The following is a 16202-nucleotide window of genomic DNA, read 5'->3' on the forward strand; positions in this document are numbered from 1 at the left end:
TAAAAAAAAATCTTGTCCTTTAAAAACTCAAACATCTTTTCTAATAACTAAGACTATGTACAATTCAGTATAAACCATTTTCATACAACTATTATTAACAATGAAGCAGTTACACATAAACATGTAAACATTTAAAAACTGAACTTCTTTGAAATGTAAGTACAGCAAGTCAACTCCATCTGCATTATAGTTTAAGATAAATAGAACACTGAAGAAAACTACTAGGATATAAATGGTGATCAGTTTAATGACTGCTCAATAATTCACTCTTTAAAAAACAATGAGTTTTGATAAATTCTGACCCTTAGGAACAGACATTTTTCCTGACAACGCCCTTCTCTTTTTGTTCATGGTATATCACTTTATATGGTAAGGTTGTTCCTCACTCATGGCAACACAGGTGGTTGTAGTCAAATGGCATTTGACATAAATTGATCCAAACTGCCCTACAATTTCATTTTGTGTTGAATTAATTAACTTCTTGATAGGCGGCTGAGGAGCTGAACATAAGCCTAAAGAAATATCTCACACATGAAATGTCTCTAAATAAGGGGCCTTCCATTCTTAATAAGTAGTGCCAGGTAAGCCCTAGCCAGTTTGGCTCAGTGGACAGAGTGTTGGCCCTTGGACTCAAGGGTCCAGGTTCGATTCTGGTCAAGGTCACATTATCTAGGTTGCAGGTTGGTCAGGGCGCCTTTGGGAGGCAACCAATCAATGGCTCTCTCTCTGTCTCTCCCCCTTCCTTCCACTCTCTCTAAAATAAAATAAAAATATAGTACCAGGTAAAATACATTTTGTAGGACCCTAAAGGGTAAAGATAAAGCATTTATAATAAATGGATTTAGTTTTCGACGTATATGCACATCTATTTAAAAGAAGTCAGGGGGCACTGCAGACAGTTGAGGAAGATTTAATAAAACCCACTAAAAGTTGGCATGCCTGACATTTTGAAAAACTGTTTACCTAAGGAGGTGTGTGTTTGTAATAAAACGTCTTTGTTGTCCTTTGCATAAAAGTTCCCACTTTGCAGCAATTAAAAATACTATCTTAATGCTGTTGTAATTTATATCCCAGAGCTTGAGATGTAAATGTAATTTTCTAAGATATTATCTTCAGATCATCAGAATTATCGTATCATAAAGTGTCTATTTCGTTTCTCCAATTATTTTATCAAGATATGACAGCTAACCCTTTGTTTCAAGTTTATAGCCTTCATATACCAAGAAACAAATTAAAAAGACAAATGAGGAAAGTGAAAAGCCATCTCATAAAAAGCTGAAATGTCTTTTATTATATGGCATATTTTTCTCTGTCATAAACTTCCAGTTTAGGAAATGAGGAAACAAGTACTTCTTTTTTTAAAATCCTTACCCTAGGATATTTTTTCCATTGATTTTTAGAGAGTAGAAGAGAGAAAGACAGAGAGAAATATCAATGTGAGAGAAACACATCGATTGGTTGCACCCTGACCAGGGGCCCAGGCCTGGGAGGAGCCTGCAAGGAAGGTATGTGCCCTTGACCAGAATCAAACCCAGGACCCTTCAGTCAGCAAGGCGATGCTCTATCCACTGAGCCAAATCAGTGAGGGCACAAATACTTCTTTTGATGAACTCCTTAGCAAAGTGTTTAACTCAGTATTTTTAGAGCTGTTTTTGTTTTTGTTTTTTGCTTTGAGAGGAAGGGAGGGAGGAGAAAAGGAGGGGGAGAAGAGATCCAACTTTGTAATACACCTTTGGGGAGAACTGAACTAACATTTAATGAGAACAATGTCAAAGGAAGTGCAGCTGAAGACTTCAGCCCAATTTCAACAGCTTTGTAACATGGGCCCCTAGAAACAGCCTGAATGATTTTGGCGGGGGAGGTAGGCCTTGGTCAGGTTTCACCTAAATGGTTCTAGGAAGAAGGACTTCAGCCTTGCTTCAAAGCGCCCCACTGGGGGAACAACTGCTAGGTAATTTCTTTATGAATAAATTCTGTTTCCTGTACAACTTAAAGCCTTCTTGATATAATATGCATGAACAGAAATGACAAGAATATAACTTGGAAGTTTTAACTCTGGTTTGTTATAAAGGCTTTTTAGATACCAGTTTCAGGAACAATTTTGCCTTACAGCACCTTCTAGCTCAATAATTTAGTGGCAATGAGTCACAAATGCTGTTAAAAACAGCAGTGAGGTTTAAAAAAAAATTAAAATAATAAAATCCTTTAGATTTTTAATATGCCATTTACTAAATTGGCAATCACAACAGAAATTTACAAGAGCCTTCTAATTAGAAAAAATAAATTAATCCTACCTTCTTAGGTGTTTACACATGTGCTTGTCTCTAAATTCCAGACAAGCATATAGGGCTTCCTTCTCATCAAATACTAGGTCTATGCTGATGTCGCCAGTCACAAGAGACCTTTTGTATCATTGCTCCCTCGAGTCCCAATTCTTACTAGAATCCTGAGCAAACACAAAAGTAACCTGGCAGTTACATCATTCTATATAAATGAAAAAGACTTTGCTATCTAAAAATAATGAAAGGCTCCATTTAAATTAATGTTATTTTTGTCAAGTGTTCATTTTACTTTGTAATAATGTAGTGCTGATCCAAATAGAGTTCTTATGGGCTTTAAAATTATCTCTAGGGATTATACTTAGGGCAGTAATTTAATTCTTATTTCTTACAATGACATTTAGGGTTCACTGTGATTTGAGATTTTTAGTGCTGCTGCTGACACCTTATGGAAACTGTTTTATTTGGAAATTCTGATTAGATTCTGTTCAGCTCTTGTTTACAAGAAGTATTAATATAAAAATGGATTTTTTTTTTGTTCCTGTAAGGTACTTAATCTCTTGCTATTTATTCTTCACTTATGAAACAGATTTCATAATTCTGTTTGGGTCACTATGATTGGTTGCTATGGAGATTACCTCCTATGGAAATGATTCTGATGTCTTTATTGTAAGAATACGACTTTTAATGAATAATATCAATAGCAGATATCAAACCTTACTAGAAGAAGGAAATCTAATTAAAAATTTTAAAAGGGGGATTAATTCTGAAAGTTATTATCATGGCCCACTTTTCTGATATTTTTTAATTGACCACCTGCTTTTTAAAGTATTAAATTTATTTTAAGATGTTAATCAGCTACTCACGTCCCTAAATTCCTATGTCACAATGAAAATTAGCACCATGCATAGAAAAATGGAAGTAAAAAACATTTCATCTACCTTTTCTCTAAACTAATAAATGTGCTTCACTATGAGAGTTAATGTCTCCAGGATTTCAGGGCTCATCAAGGAGCACATTACAAATTCCCTTTAAAGATGAAGAATTTAATATCCCAAAATTTATCCCAGGAATTTAAAAGGTCAGTGAGTTAACTAGTGAGTTAAACAATAGATGAGAGCCAGTGAACCATTAGATGAGAATTCCAGAATGCTAAGAAGAAATTTTCTTGGGTGGATTCTATAATTTGTGGTTTGAATAAAACTTTTGAAAAATTCCATTAGTATTAAAATTCTCATAATGAGAATATGGTTCATATTTAACCATTTTAAATTACTAGACAGTCTCTCCCCAAAGAAAATTTAATGCTTTCTTCTGCCTAGTTCTTGTTCACTGCCTGGTATTAATTTAGGAATAAATTAACCCTTCCAACAATTAGGATATTGTCTAGAGAGTGCCTCTTGCATTCTGCTGGGGAAATCACTTATATTCTCAAAATCAGAATAAAAGAGAAGTGCATTTCTTCATTATAAAACATTTTTATACCTAATAGCTTATTCATTATTGATTTAAACCACCATCTTAATTACCTACATAATTTTCATCTACAGCGCTTCTGAATCAAACCTCACAGTTACACATTTTGTTAATGTTTTATACATTAAGGGTTTTCTATACTTGTGCCTGCAACCAGGATCTAGGGTCCAAAATGTCCTTGATAGATTTCTGCCTTGGAGTTGGCACTGGCTTTGCTTCAAAACTGGGTCTAGTGTCTGCGTTTTCACCATCAGTTAAACTATTTTTCCAGGAGGGAAGGAGTTTTCGAGGAGCAGCCATTGGTTTCTGTAGGTGATGCACTAGGGTTGACGATTTGGTATCCAAAGACGAGGTCTGAGATATACATGTTTCCCCCCCGTTTTCCTTAACCAATAGATCTGTGTTGCTCTGTGTTTTTAAGCTGAACGGAGCTTTATCAGGAGGAGGAAGGGGAGCCCGTCTCTTTTTCCGTTTTCCATCAGGTAACTGCTTGCTTGCAGGAGATAATATCTCTTTCTGGATGACCACTTGATGGTTACCATCAAAGAGTGCGGCCCAAGGAGGTGGTGAGGGTTCTTCATGCTGACCAATAAGGAACTCTCCATTTGTCTCTTCAATTTTTTTTTGTATTATGTCAGTTAAACTTTCAAGTTTTATAGGTGAATCAATGCCTGTAACAATTTTAAGAAAAAAATACATGGGAAAAATTCAAAACAGATACTTATAACTGAGTAAGTTATTTTCCAAACCAATATGCTATCTATAACAGCCATCAAAAACAGATTAGGATAGCAAGTGGTTTTTAAAGAATCATTAACTTGTAAAAATAGCCATATCAACAGAACCAAATGGGAGATCACGCACTATGCACTGCACACACACGTGCATACATGTACACACGTATATGTATATGCATACATAAATACATGTATTCCTAAGTAAATGAGTAATGTTCAGCTTACAAAGGAATAGAATTACATCAGAATTTTTTCCAATTACCTTCCTGGATTTAAAATCTATTCTGACTTCTAGGTAATAGTGGTTTTCATTTTTATAAAAGCCTGATATATAAACTGGGACAAACACAATGGAGTCTTTCCTGTAGACCAGCAGGTCTCTTTAATAGGGTAAAAATCCAAGACCAAAAACCCAGAGAAAGAGTGAAGCCCTGATACCATTTTGGTGATAAGAATAGTGGGTGAAATTTTCCCTGATTAATAAAGAAGAAAAAACAAACAAACAAAAACAAAACAAGACAAAACCAAAAAAACAGAGGAAAATGTGTAAACTTAAATGTATCATTTTTAATCTAACATTTTCAGGTACATGTGAGTGCAGGGATATTGGGGACAAAAAAGACTAGAATTTAATCTTGACTTGTGCTTATTCACAACACTGTTCACCAAGGCAATCCTACAAAGATAATATCCTTCAAAGTATGAGAAAATGAAATACTATTGAGTCTAAAAATTTTTAATTTTCCAAAGCATTAAACTTCACCAATTTTTTTGCCCGACACAAAAGCTTCCATTTATTAATATTCATTTATCAACACTACTTTAAAACAAATGTAATACAAAAAATTACTAAACATTATTATATTTCACAATCTGCAATTTTACATTTTCAGAATTTTTATCAGCTACTCAGCTAACATTTATTTTAGTGCACCTTCATCCCATTTTGAAACCTTAACATTTTTGTTTGTTAAGCATTCAAACTACAAAAAATGTGTATTCATTAATTTTGTATTAATTCATCTATTAAACATGAGTTCTTTAGTCTATAATCATAGTCTTTTTCATTCATTTTCATTGTGCCCTGAAAAATTTAGCATTTTAATGTCAATAGAATAAGCTGCTTGAATATGGACAATGTTGTTTTTGTTAGCCTGCAGCTTAGAAAAGACAATCCCCACTTACTCATATCATGGTAGACTGAGGTCGCCTCTTTTGTCAAGAACAAAGGTGGTTTCCGTGGTGACATAATCTCAATTTTCATAAGTTTTTCACAACAATGCTTCCATTGGCCTAAGAAAGACAGAAAAGGCAGGCTAGTTTAAAGTATAAATGTGAAGTAGTATGTTTCATTTTTAATAGATATCAACACATTTTTGCTTTGAAAATAAAGCATTATCTTAAGAAAGCCACAAAAATACAGTATTATGTATATTTTAAAGTCCAAGTCTAGGCATAAAAGTTACCTATTTTACAAATAAAATTCTATGCACAGATGTTAAGCTTAAGATCTCTAGGCTATTAAATACTGCACTACTTCACTAAATGGTCAATAACTAAAATTTCTATGTATGGCAAAAGTTTGTACAAATTCTTTTCTTTTAAATATTAAATAAAAATGTCCAGTAATTAAGACAATTTAAAGATAAAAAATCAAATGAAATACAGTTCTAGGAGGAAGTAGGAAAAAAGTAAGGAATAGTGGTTCACAAAAATGATCTCAACTTTGAGAATTCTAATTAAATAAAAATTGGTTATTTAACAATTACCTCTTCAAGGTGATTATTGTGCTTTTAAAAAAATCATGCAACTCTAGAAAAACAATGAATTTTCATTTAAGTAAAAAGTATACAAAAGCCTAGTACTATAAAAACAGAACACTCAAAATTCTAACAGAATCTAATTTATTGAATAATTAAAAAAAAAACCACACACCTCTTGAATAAGTTATTTCAAATTAAATTAAACTTTAAAAGTGTGGACAACAATTTTTCTTTTATTGTATTTTACTATTTTCATCTTAAAATAAAATTCTCAGATTTATTTCTTCTGAGTGAATATAAAAACCCTTAAGCTTTATATATTTATTGTGCACCTGCAAGTTGAATAACAACTGTGTAAGAAACTATGTGTCTATATATTCGTATTATACAAGTTTAAGTTATTGAGGTTCACCATTCTTAAAATCTTACATCAGTAGAAAAGTAAATGTAATACACATGTGCTTTTTTAGACTGATTTATGATCTGTATTTCTTTTCCTTTTAATATATCCTCAATCTCCATATTCAATACCCATCTGAGTTATTTTCCATGGCTTAAAAATTAAAGACATTTCATGTTTAGTCAAATTAGATATTCATTTCTGTTGTTTTAAGTCTGTCATAGCAATATGGTAATATATGCATAAATTTTAAATCCATCACCTTAAATAGTTAAGCAACATGAAAACCTTTCAGTATGTTTTATTATAACGCTAAATACAGAATATCATAAAAATTTCAAAATAACTCACATAGCAACTCATAAAGGGAATAAAATCTTGAGTTTGAGGCTTCAAAGGTTGCCCTGCAGAATTTAAATCTAGTAGGATCTGAGATCTGATAACTTATTCCACCCCTCCACTTCCTTTTTTAGATAAATATATAAAAGCCAGCTTTCCTTCTTGAGGGCAGGAAAAAAGGCCATATCTAATGGAAAAATAATGAAACACTTTAAACTAGCAAACATTTCTCTGTCAAATCTTACACAAATTATAAAGTGCAGTATTTTCTCTATATTGATAGATGAAAGCTTTTGATGATTAAACTGGTAGCAGAATACTAATCATGCTGAAAATTGGAATATAAAGCCACATTATCCCATGTGTTACTGAAGTCTGAGGTACAAAAAGGTGGTATGTTCACTGGTCAAGACTTTACAACGGAAACATTTTACCAGTGAAAAAATTAGTATGCACAGTTACACATGCTGCCAATATGCTAACACAAAAATAAAGACCCAGTATAAAATATTAAATGCATATTTTATGCACATAAAATCTGTATATTGAAGATGTTTCCCACAATATTTATTGTTATAATATTCCCAGTCAAAGTAATCTGTTATGTTAAGCTGCTTATGTAACTCAATATTCATATTATTAAATATTAAAAAAATTATTTTGGGCCCACCATTCCTAGCTCTACCCTTTTTGATCATCCAAGACAAGTAGCATTCCTCTTTTACATGTTTGTTAGCTTTCAAATATTAAAAATTAACTATTACACATAATAGCTATGTATAGTACCAGGGGGGTACTGGAAATATCTGGGGAAGCACTTTGTAAAGTGTATGGTTGTCTGACTACTGTTCTGTATACCTGAAACTAATACAAAATAATACTAAATGTAAACTATAATTTTAAAAATGATTAAAATAATTATATGGGAAAATAATTTAAAATTAACTATTCCATCCCTTTTGCCTCCCAATCTCCACTCAAGAGTGTTCTACAGGCTAAACAGAACTAGTTCCATTAATGTTTTCTTATGATTTCTAATATCTTACTCTTCTAATTTTCTATTCTTAAATGGAGTCAAATTATTGAAAATGGCTCTAAATGTTAAATTACTCTTTATTTTGCCCTGGATATCTATTCTCTACTTTGTTCTACACATCATTATTTCTCCTACAATCACAAGAGGCTACACTTACCACTAGGAAGATAAAAATTTTAAAGTTCAAGTCAATCTTTAGGATAGTATAAACACTTCCATCTTTGCTTCTTTTCTCTATACACAATGAATTCTAAAGTACAAATGTAATATAATTTATACTTTAAAAATCAGATAGATTGGCAGATTTTACCCCTCAAATATTAAGTACTAAAGAAATAGCCAGACCTGAGAACCTTGCTGTCATCACTTTCTTGTTACTTTGAGAGTACAAAAACGCCAGGAGAGTCTTATCCCTCTAATTTTTAGCATGATAAATTATTTTACCCTATCTGGAGAATGAAAACATGAGATCATCTAGTAGAAGTTGATATCCAAACTATATAATATCCTGGAATTTTTACTTTCTTTTACCTTTTCTCCCTGTTTTTATGTATATAAAAATTATAAAATACCAGAATTATTTTCTAAAAATAACAGTGTTTTGTAAGACAGATTCTCTAAATTACAGCATTTAGGGAAGCAGTTAAAATTTTAGCTGTGATTAGCAAACAAAAGGAAGTTGTTGTTCTTTAGGCAATACACCTACGATAGCTGAAATTTTAAAAGAAAGAAATGTGATGCATGCTGATAAGCATGGAACAAATATTTAAACATCTACTAAATGCTGAGGGATAGTACTTAAGGAAAAACAAGTCCTAAAGAATCCAAGGCCATGAAAAAGTCCTCCCTCTGATTCCCTGTAGCAAACTAGAAACCTCTTCAGACTCAATTTTCTCATCTTTAGAGCAGAGGGAAATAATTTCTACATCACTGAGATGTTATGAGAAATAAATGAAGCCATATGGTATGTGGAAGGTAATCAAATTTAGTTCTCCTTTTGCCTCCTTCCTAGCCATTGCTACAGTACTTGACCAGGCCATGGATCAGAGTAGGCTTATAAAACTTAATCTAAGGATTGCAGATATTAACTCTTTTATGGAGTTCCCCCAAAGAGCCTGGAAGAAGTCCTAAAATGTCTCTAAGTATGATTTCTAGGAAGTAACTACAATTGTTTGCAAATAGCTCTACTTTGTAATTCTACAGAAAAGCATTCTAAAGATGTAAAATACTGGTTGAATCTAACTGTAGGCTTAATTTGATTAGAAACAGCCATTATCAATAGTCTACATTTTCAATATCCAATTTCAGTATTTTCCTGCTGATAAAATTCCTCTTGAAATTGAGACAATTAGAGCCTCACATATTTTATATAGTGGTACTCTATTACATTACTATCGCATTGTTTTATAATCCATGCCATTGAACTGTATTATTGAAACTGAAAAACAATATCTACGATTTAAAAAAAAATCTCTTTGGATGATGTCCAAGATGATATTATAAGAAATCTGGAGTTAACAGGAGGTTACAGGAAAATGAGTCTCCTAAACATTTCAATATTTTAGGATCATCACTATCTTAGAGAAGTTTTTTATTCCTCAGATGGCTTCTTATCAACATGAATGGATCTTGAGAATATCATGCTAAGTGAAGTAAGTCAGAAAAAGTTAAGAACCATATTGATTTCACTCACATGTGGGATTAAAATTGAAAGCAAAAAATGTACCCTGGATAGGGGGAGAGGGAGGCTCAGTTGGTTGAGCGTTGTCTCATACATGAAATAGTAGAGGGTTCAATTCCAGTCAGGCCACACACATAGCCAGGTTGTGGGTTCAGCCAGGTTGTGGGTTCAGCCAGGTTGTGGGTTCAGGGCACACACATGATCAGGGTGTGTATAGAAGGCAACCCATCGATGTTTCTCTCTCACATCGATCTTTCCCTCTCTCGCTCTTCTCTCTCTCCTCCCCTCCTCTCAAGAATAAAGGAAAACAATCATATTTAAAATGTTAAAAAAAAAAAAGAACAGACAAGAAAGACAACAACTCAGACACAGACATCAGTATGTTGGTTACCAGTGGGAAAAGGAGTGGGTGGGTAGTAAAGGGTAAAGGGAGCCAAATATATGGTGATGGAAGAAGATTTGACTTTGGGTGGTGGGCACACAATGCAATATACAGATGATGTATCACTTGAAACCTATATAATTGTATTCATCAATGAAAACAAAATGTATTTGTATAGAAGTATCTCTTCAATGAAAATCATCTAGTTCCCACTTTCTAAAATACGAAATTGTCTTAACATGAAAAAAAATGTCAGAATGTCTTCAGTGCATAGTGTGACTTCATTCTTGTAAGAAACTATTTAAAATCATTGTTTGTATTCATTAAGTTGAGTTTGGAACATTTTAATAATTAAAATATCATAGATTTCTTTAAAAAAGTAAAAGGTAGGAATACTAGATTCAAAGGTACACTGTTACTATACTAGTCAGTCAGGCACTGGGGAAAGGTTAAGAGAAAAAAGCATCATTGTACTGGTGATATACTACCATATTATTTAAGAACATAAAAATTTCTTGACACAAACTATAAGGTTATAATATGTATAATTTCAATATTTATATTGCTGTATGTATTTTTTCAGGATATATGAATATACTACCAGAACATCCAAACATCTACTTACTAAGATCAAAGAAATGCTGCCAGAAGGCTTCCATCCACTTCTGAAGATCTTCTTTATTGTCAGCTGCAAAAATATGAGCTACAGCCTGTCCAGAAACAGGGTTGGTGACAGAGAAATTATAGACTCTTTTCTTGGTATTCTCCATTGCCCGAATTCTGGTCTCCTAAAAATTAAGAAAAAATTGGTGTTTTACAAGAGAATATTTTTGTGGTGATCAAATAAATGTTTTATTGCTTAACTACTGTATTTACACCAAATGCAATTATAATCTTATTGCCAATCATTTAAAATATGTAAATTTGAGAATTTTCAATATTAAAATTCAAATATAGAGGATTTATAAAAATGCTTTAGATGAGAAATACTAAGTAATGTTTTAAAGTATGCTACATATAGCACTTAGATTACATGAGATTAAAACAAATACTATTTTGCTCTCTCAGTTTAAGTAGGAGTTTGCTATCTTTTATATACATCTTAAAATCTGCAATGAAATAAGTACAGTATGTCATAATGGTAATGTGAATTATATTAAATATATTTTCAACAGCAAGAGAATCAGTAAAGTATGTTTCTTATTCGAATATTCATGCATAATATATAGTGTTATCAGTCAAAACAATAAAACCATAACTTAGTGTTTACTGTACCCAAACAGTTAGGTTTTCCCCATTAACATTGATTTCATATGTAGCATTCATTTATAAACCTCATAGCCAAAGATCCATAAAGTAATACCATTCTCATAATGATAAAAATTATTTTTCAAACGTTAAATGCAAGACTCTAGAACAAAGGCAATGATTTCATTCATTTGATAGTCTAAACTGGTTTTCTGAGTGTTACTATGTATAACATTGTGGTGATGTTTATTGTGTTTACATATAGAAGAGATAAGCCTATTCCCAAGTCATATACAGGCACTGCCATGCCACATGACAAGCTTGAAACTACATGTAGTTTCCAAGGAATCTTAGTGGGTAATGTCTGGAATAGAACAATCTATTATGCAAAGATAGAGATTTGGCTGCCTGAGCATATCCATTAGAAATATATGTGCGCCACATATGTAAGATTTTCTTCTAATCACATTTAATAAGAGAAATTTGGTGAAAATAATTATGTAATAATTATTACATTATTTTAAAGTAGTGTATTTTATGTAACCCAACATATCCAGAATACTAACATATAATAGATAAAATATTTTTTGAAATATTTTAGATTCATTTTTCATGCTAAGTCTCCAAACTCTAGTCTATCTTACAGAACATCTCAATTTGGACAGCCACACTTTAAGAGCCTAACAGCCACTGATGGCTGGTGGTTACTCTATCGGGTAAAGCAGTTCTACAGGAATGTGGTTAAGCCTACCGGAATGTGTGCAGAAGAATATTTGGCTGGCAGTTACAAAAGCTGGTTAAGAATGAGAAGAAATTCTTCACTTTGATGAGTATAGAGTGAAGAGAGACTGTACAGTCACACCAAAACCAACATACTCATATAATAATGTCGATGTGGAAATTTATGGAAGTAGCAGAGTTAGGGAAAAAAATCTATCCATCCCTGAAATATGGGTATATACATGCAGGTGAACACTACATACTACATAAGTTCTTTCTTGAAGGAATTCTTATTAAAAAATCACAAGAGGAAAAATGTATGCTATATAAAGTAGCAACATAACTTGAAAAATCTGGAGCATCACAAATATCATTTAAAAAATGTACGAATGTGAGTTCAGAGAATTGTAATGGAATTATGACCAGCATTTTAATTTTACCATAACCAGGTATTTTTATACTCCTACGAATTGGTAATAAATGTTGAGATTTAAATCTTTTTAAGTAGTTATTTATAAATATAAAAAAAATGCTGCCCCAAATGGCATCCTTGGAGCCTGAAAATGCATGTACTCAATCTTTTTAAGTATAAAGCTTATTATCATTAGAAGAGAATGACTTAGCTCTAGAAAGAATCTTTAATATGATTCTTTATCGGATTAACTGAATGCTGACTCAGCAAAGGGTAATGGAGAACGCTTTATTGGTGTTAGTATTTTTTAAAACCTCTAACAATAAAATATAAAATATTCTTGTTGCTGAAATTGTGCTTTCCTCCACCTAAATCCATTTTAAAACAAATTTCTGACTACCTTTTGTATGTAGGATTAAAACAAATTCAACTTTTAAATAAAAGTGTTGATTTCTTATAGATGAATATGCACATTTTAAAATAATACCAAGGTATCTTTTCAAATGAAAATAGCTAAGTAACAAACCTGATTAAATCATTTATATCCATCTAAGAGAATATAACACAATAATATATAAATGCTATACACACTTCATTAACCCTGGTAACAATAAATAATGCTATTTAAAAAAAAACATGAGAGGATTTTAAAAGGTGCTAATGAGCACAAATTAGATCATTTGAATTAAGTTCTATATTTTATCACCCAAATTAATTTAACTAATGGAAAAATTTTAAACCAAAAAGCTGCATGGCAAAGAAAAAGTGATTTAAAAAAGTTTCTGATGTCAGAAAGTTCATGCAAGCTATTTTTCAGTGTGGGCAAAGTATAATATTATTCAGGACTTCACTTCTCAAACAAAGAATAGATTAGAAAACAGAAGGTGACTTTTAGAACTGTTATCATGTGCTCACACAATGTAGAGATAATGGAAGTATCTCCTGAAAGGAAGATATGAAAGGAAAGAAGTTAGGTATTTTTGCCTCCACTATTTCTGCTAAATGATTGAAAGATATTTAATGAATAAGAGAATGAGAAAAAGAACAACTAAGATAATAAAAAGTTTTACATCGATAGTATCAGATCCCAGAGATAGTGTCTAATTCAATTCCTTAATTTATAGATGAGGAAACTTTATGTTCTGTCCAAGGTCAGAATTTGTTGTCTTGTTTTGATAATCCCAAACCTTCTAGTTGATTTAGCACACTTTATTTGTATTGATTTGAGGATAGATTTGAGATTATTCACTGTGAAATTTTAATCCTCGCTGGCTCGTCTTTTGTCAACCAGCACATATTGAACGACAACCTTCCACAGCCAACTGAAGTCAATAAAAATATAATTTGAGAAACCAATTTTGTAACAAAATATAATTAACTCTGAAGTCAAAGGAAATTTTCTTCTAGGCTGTTCATTAGTTTGAATTATAAGTATGCTGCATGCTTCATATCTATGGTGATGGAAAATTACTAGATCAGGACAGATTTATGAATTTTGACTACATGACTTTTTAAAAAAATCTACTATGTACCCAGATTATGGTCTGTAAATACCCTTTCCCACTAAAAAGAATCAGAGCTCTTTAGAGAAATGGCCGATTCCCAGCCTGGGTCAGGAAATGTACAGGATGATCCTGGAATATCTTGTCCTACCAGAAATCAAAGATTACTAGGTTTTATCTAATGGACCAACTTGATGAGGCTCCCAGTAGCCAAAGATGGGACACTCTGTATATCAATAAGAATAACAATGTTGCTGGCTAAAATAAAGATTTGTCTTTATATATATTCTAATAACAAATAAAGCATATGTTCACAACATGTGACAAGAGATGTTTGAAATATGTAAAGTATAACCATAAATTAAACCAAGCATTAGGTATAATTAGTACTAGTGTGATATGATATAATTATTTTCAGTTTATGTCAATGAAATCAGACATAAACTCCTACTAAAAGAAAAGGTGGTTGAAAAAAATCATTTTTTCTATATTTATAAAGGTCAGTATGAATAGTTAATAGGGTTCAGACATTAAGAGGATTAAAATAATTCAAAGAAAATCCCATGTGCTTTATAATAATTTTGCTTGCTAGGATCTATTATAAAAATAATGGTTAAAAGCAAATTCAAGACAATTTAACAAAGGTCTATCACCCCAAGTAGTGTTATTGATTTGTTTAGTAGAGATTTTATTATTCGTTAAAATGAAGTGATGCATAATATTTCAAATCAAGAAAAGACTATTGATCTCAAAGGCCCATACTTCTTTTCCATTCCACTCCCCACCCTATTGGCAATGGGTAAAACTCTGGTTAATAAATGCTTTCTACAATGTATAGGAGATTCAGTGGCTCCAGTTAAGTACCCCTTATTGAGAATGTCTTACTCAACAACATTCAAAGGAAGTTTTTTGAAGTTGAAGCAATCACTTTGAAGTAAATCATCCTTTCAAATTTGGATTGAAAAGAAGAGGGGAATAGCTTTTAGGCTTTTCTTTCCTTAATGTGACTATTTCCACAGATGGCTCCCTATGAAAATTAATGAACTGACTTAGCCTTACAGGAAATGCCATTTTAGAAGGACAAGAATTATAGTTAAAGAACAAATCCTGTGATCAAAATAACAGAACTATTACTAATATACCTTAGCAACTGCAAAATGCATGTTTTCACATAATTTTTAAAGTAGCATCAGGCAAAATTATTATTTTCTAAATCATGAGAGAAGAAAGACAATCAAAAGAAAGGAACTCTGATTTGTATTTAATATTTAACATTATTAAGCATAAAAAGATCTTAGAGCCTCAGCATTGGAAATATACTAAAAACTGAAAAAAAAATTATTCTTAAAAGTTTTATTTGGTGTTTACCTGTCCTATATATCAGAAAATGCCATGCTGACATTTATCAAAGTTCCTGTTTTAATAGCATGTATCCTTTAAACATTTCCAAAGTTAACAAAAAAACAACTAAGACATGGACCTTATATTTGAAAACCAAGTAATTTAAAACATGGAGTAGATAAAAAGCTGTAAGTTTACTGTAATCTTGGGGACATTCCTTTGCTATTTCTGGAGGGGTAACATCACTCCAATACATATTGCAAATATAATACCAACTAGAGGCCCGGTGCACAAAAATTTGTGCACTTGGGGGGTCCCTCAGCCCAGCCTGTGCCCTCTCGCAGTCTGGGACCCCCCAGGGGATGTCCACCTGCTGGCTTAGGCCTGCTCCCTGGGGGATTGTGCCTAAGCTGGCAGTGATACATCCCTTGGGGGATGTCTACTTGCCAGCGGGCCGAAGCTGCAGTTGAACATCCATAGAGCTGCTGAGGAGGCAGGAGAGGCTCCCACCATCGCCGCTGTGATGCCATCAGCCTGGCTTGTGGCTGAGCAGAGCTCCCCCTTGTGGGAGCGCACTGACCACCAAAGGGCAGCTCCTGCATTGAGCATCTGCCCCCTGGTGGTCAGTGTGTGTCATAGTGACCAGTCATTCCCAGTCGTTCTGCTGTTAGGGTCAATTTGCACATTACCGCCCTAACGGGTTTGGCTCAGTGGATAGAGCGTCGGCCTGCGGACTGAAGGGTCCCAGGTTCAATTCTCGTCAAGGGCATGTACTCTGGTTGCGTACACATCCCCAGTAGGGGGTGTGCAGGAGGCAGCTGATCGAAGTTTCGCTCTCATCGATGTTTCTAACTCTCTATCCCTCTCCCTTCCTCTCTGTAAAAAA

General features: G+C 32.9%; 1 protein-coding gene across 3 annotated transcripts in view; it reads right to left on the minus strand.

Moving 5' to 3' along the window:
• Positions 1-1529: 1529 nt before the first annotated feature.
• RTKN2 (rhotekin 2) overlaps positions 1530-16202 on the minus strand; it is a 61278-nt gene continuing 46605 nt past the window's right edge. For all 3 annotated transcript variants that reach the window (XM_005865126.2, XM_014538745.1, XM_014538744.1), the window contains exons 9-11: positions 10719-10881; positions 5678-5785; positions 1530-4426 (exon numbers count right to left, since the gene is read on the minus strand). In XM_005865126.2, the coding sequence (XP_005865188.2) occupies positions 3891-4426; positions 5678-5785; positions 10719-10881 (807 nt within the window). In that variant the 3' untranslated portion in view covers positions 1530-3890. The remainder of the gene's footprint in view (positions 4427-5677; positions 5786-10718; positions 10882-16202) is intronic.

This window comes from Myotis brandtii, unplaced genomic scaffold (genome assembly GCF_000412655.1).
Source record: "Myotis brandtii unplaced genomic scaffold, ASM41265v1 scaffold196, whole genome shotgun sequence".
NCBI classification, from domain to species: Eukaryota; Metazoa; Chordata; class Mammalia; order Chiroptera; family Vespertilionidae; genus Myotis; species Myotis brandtii.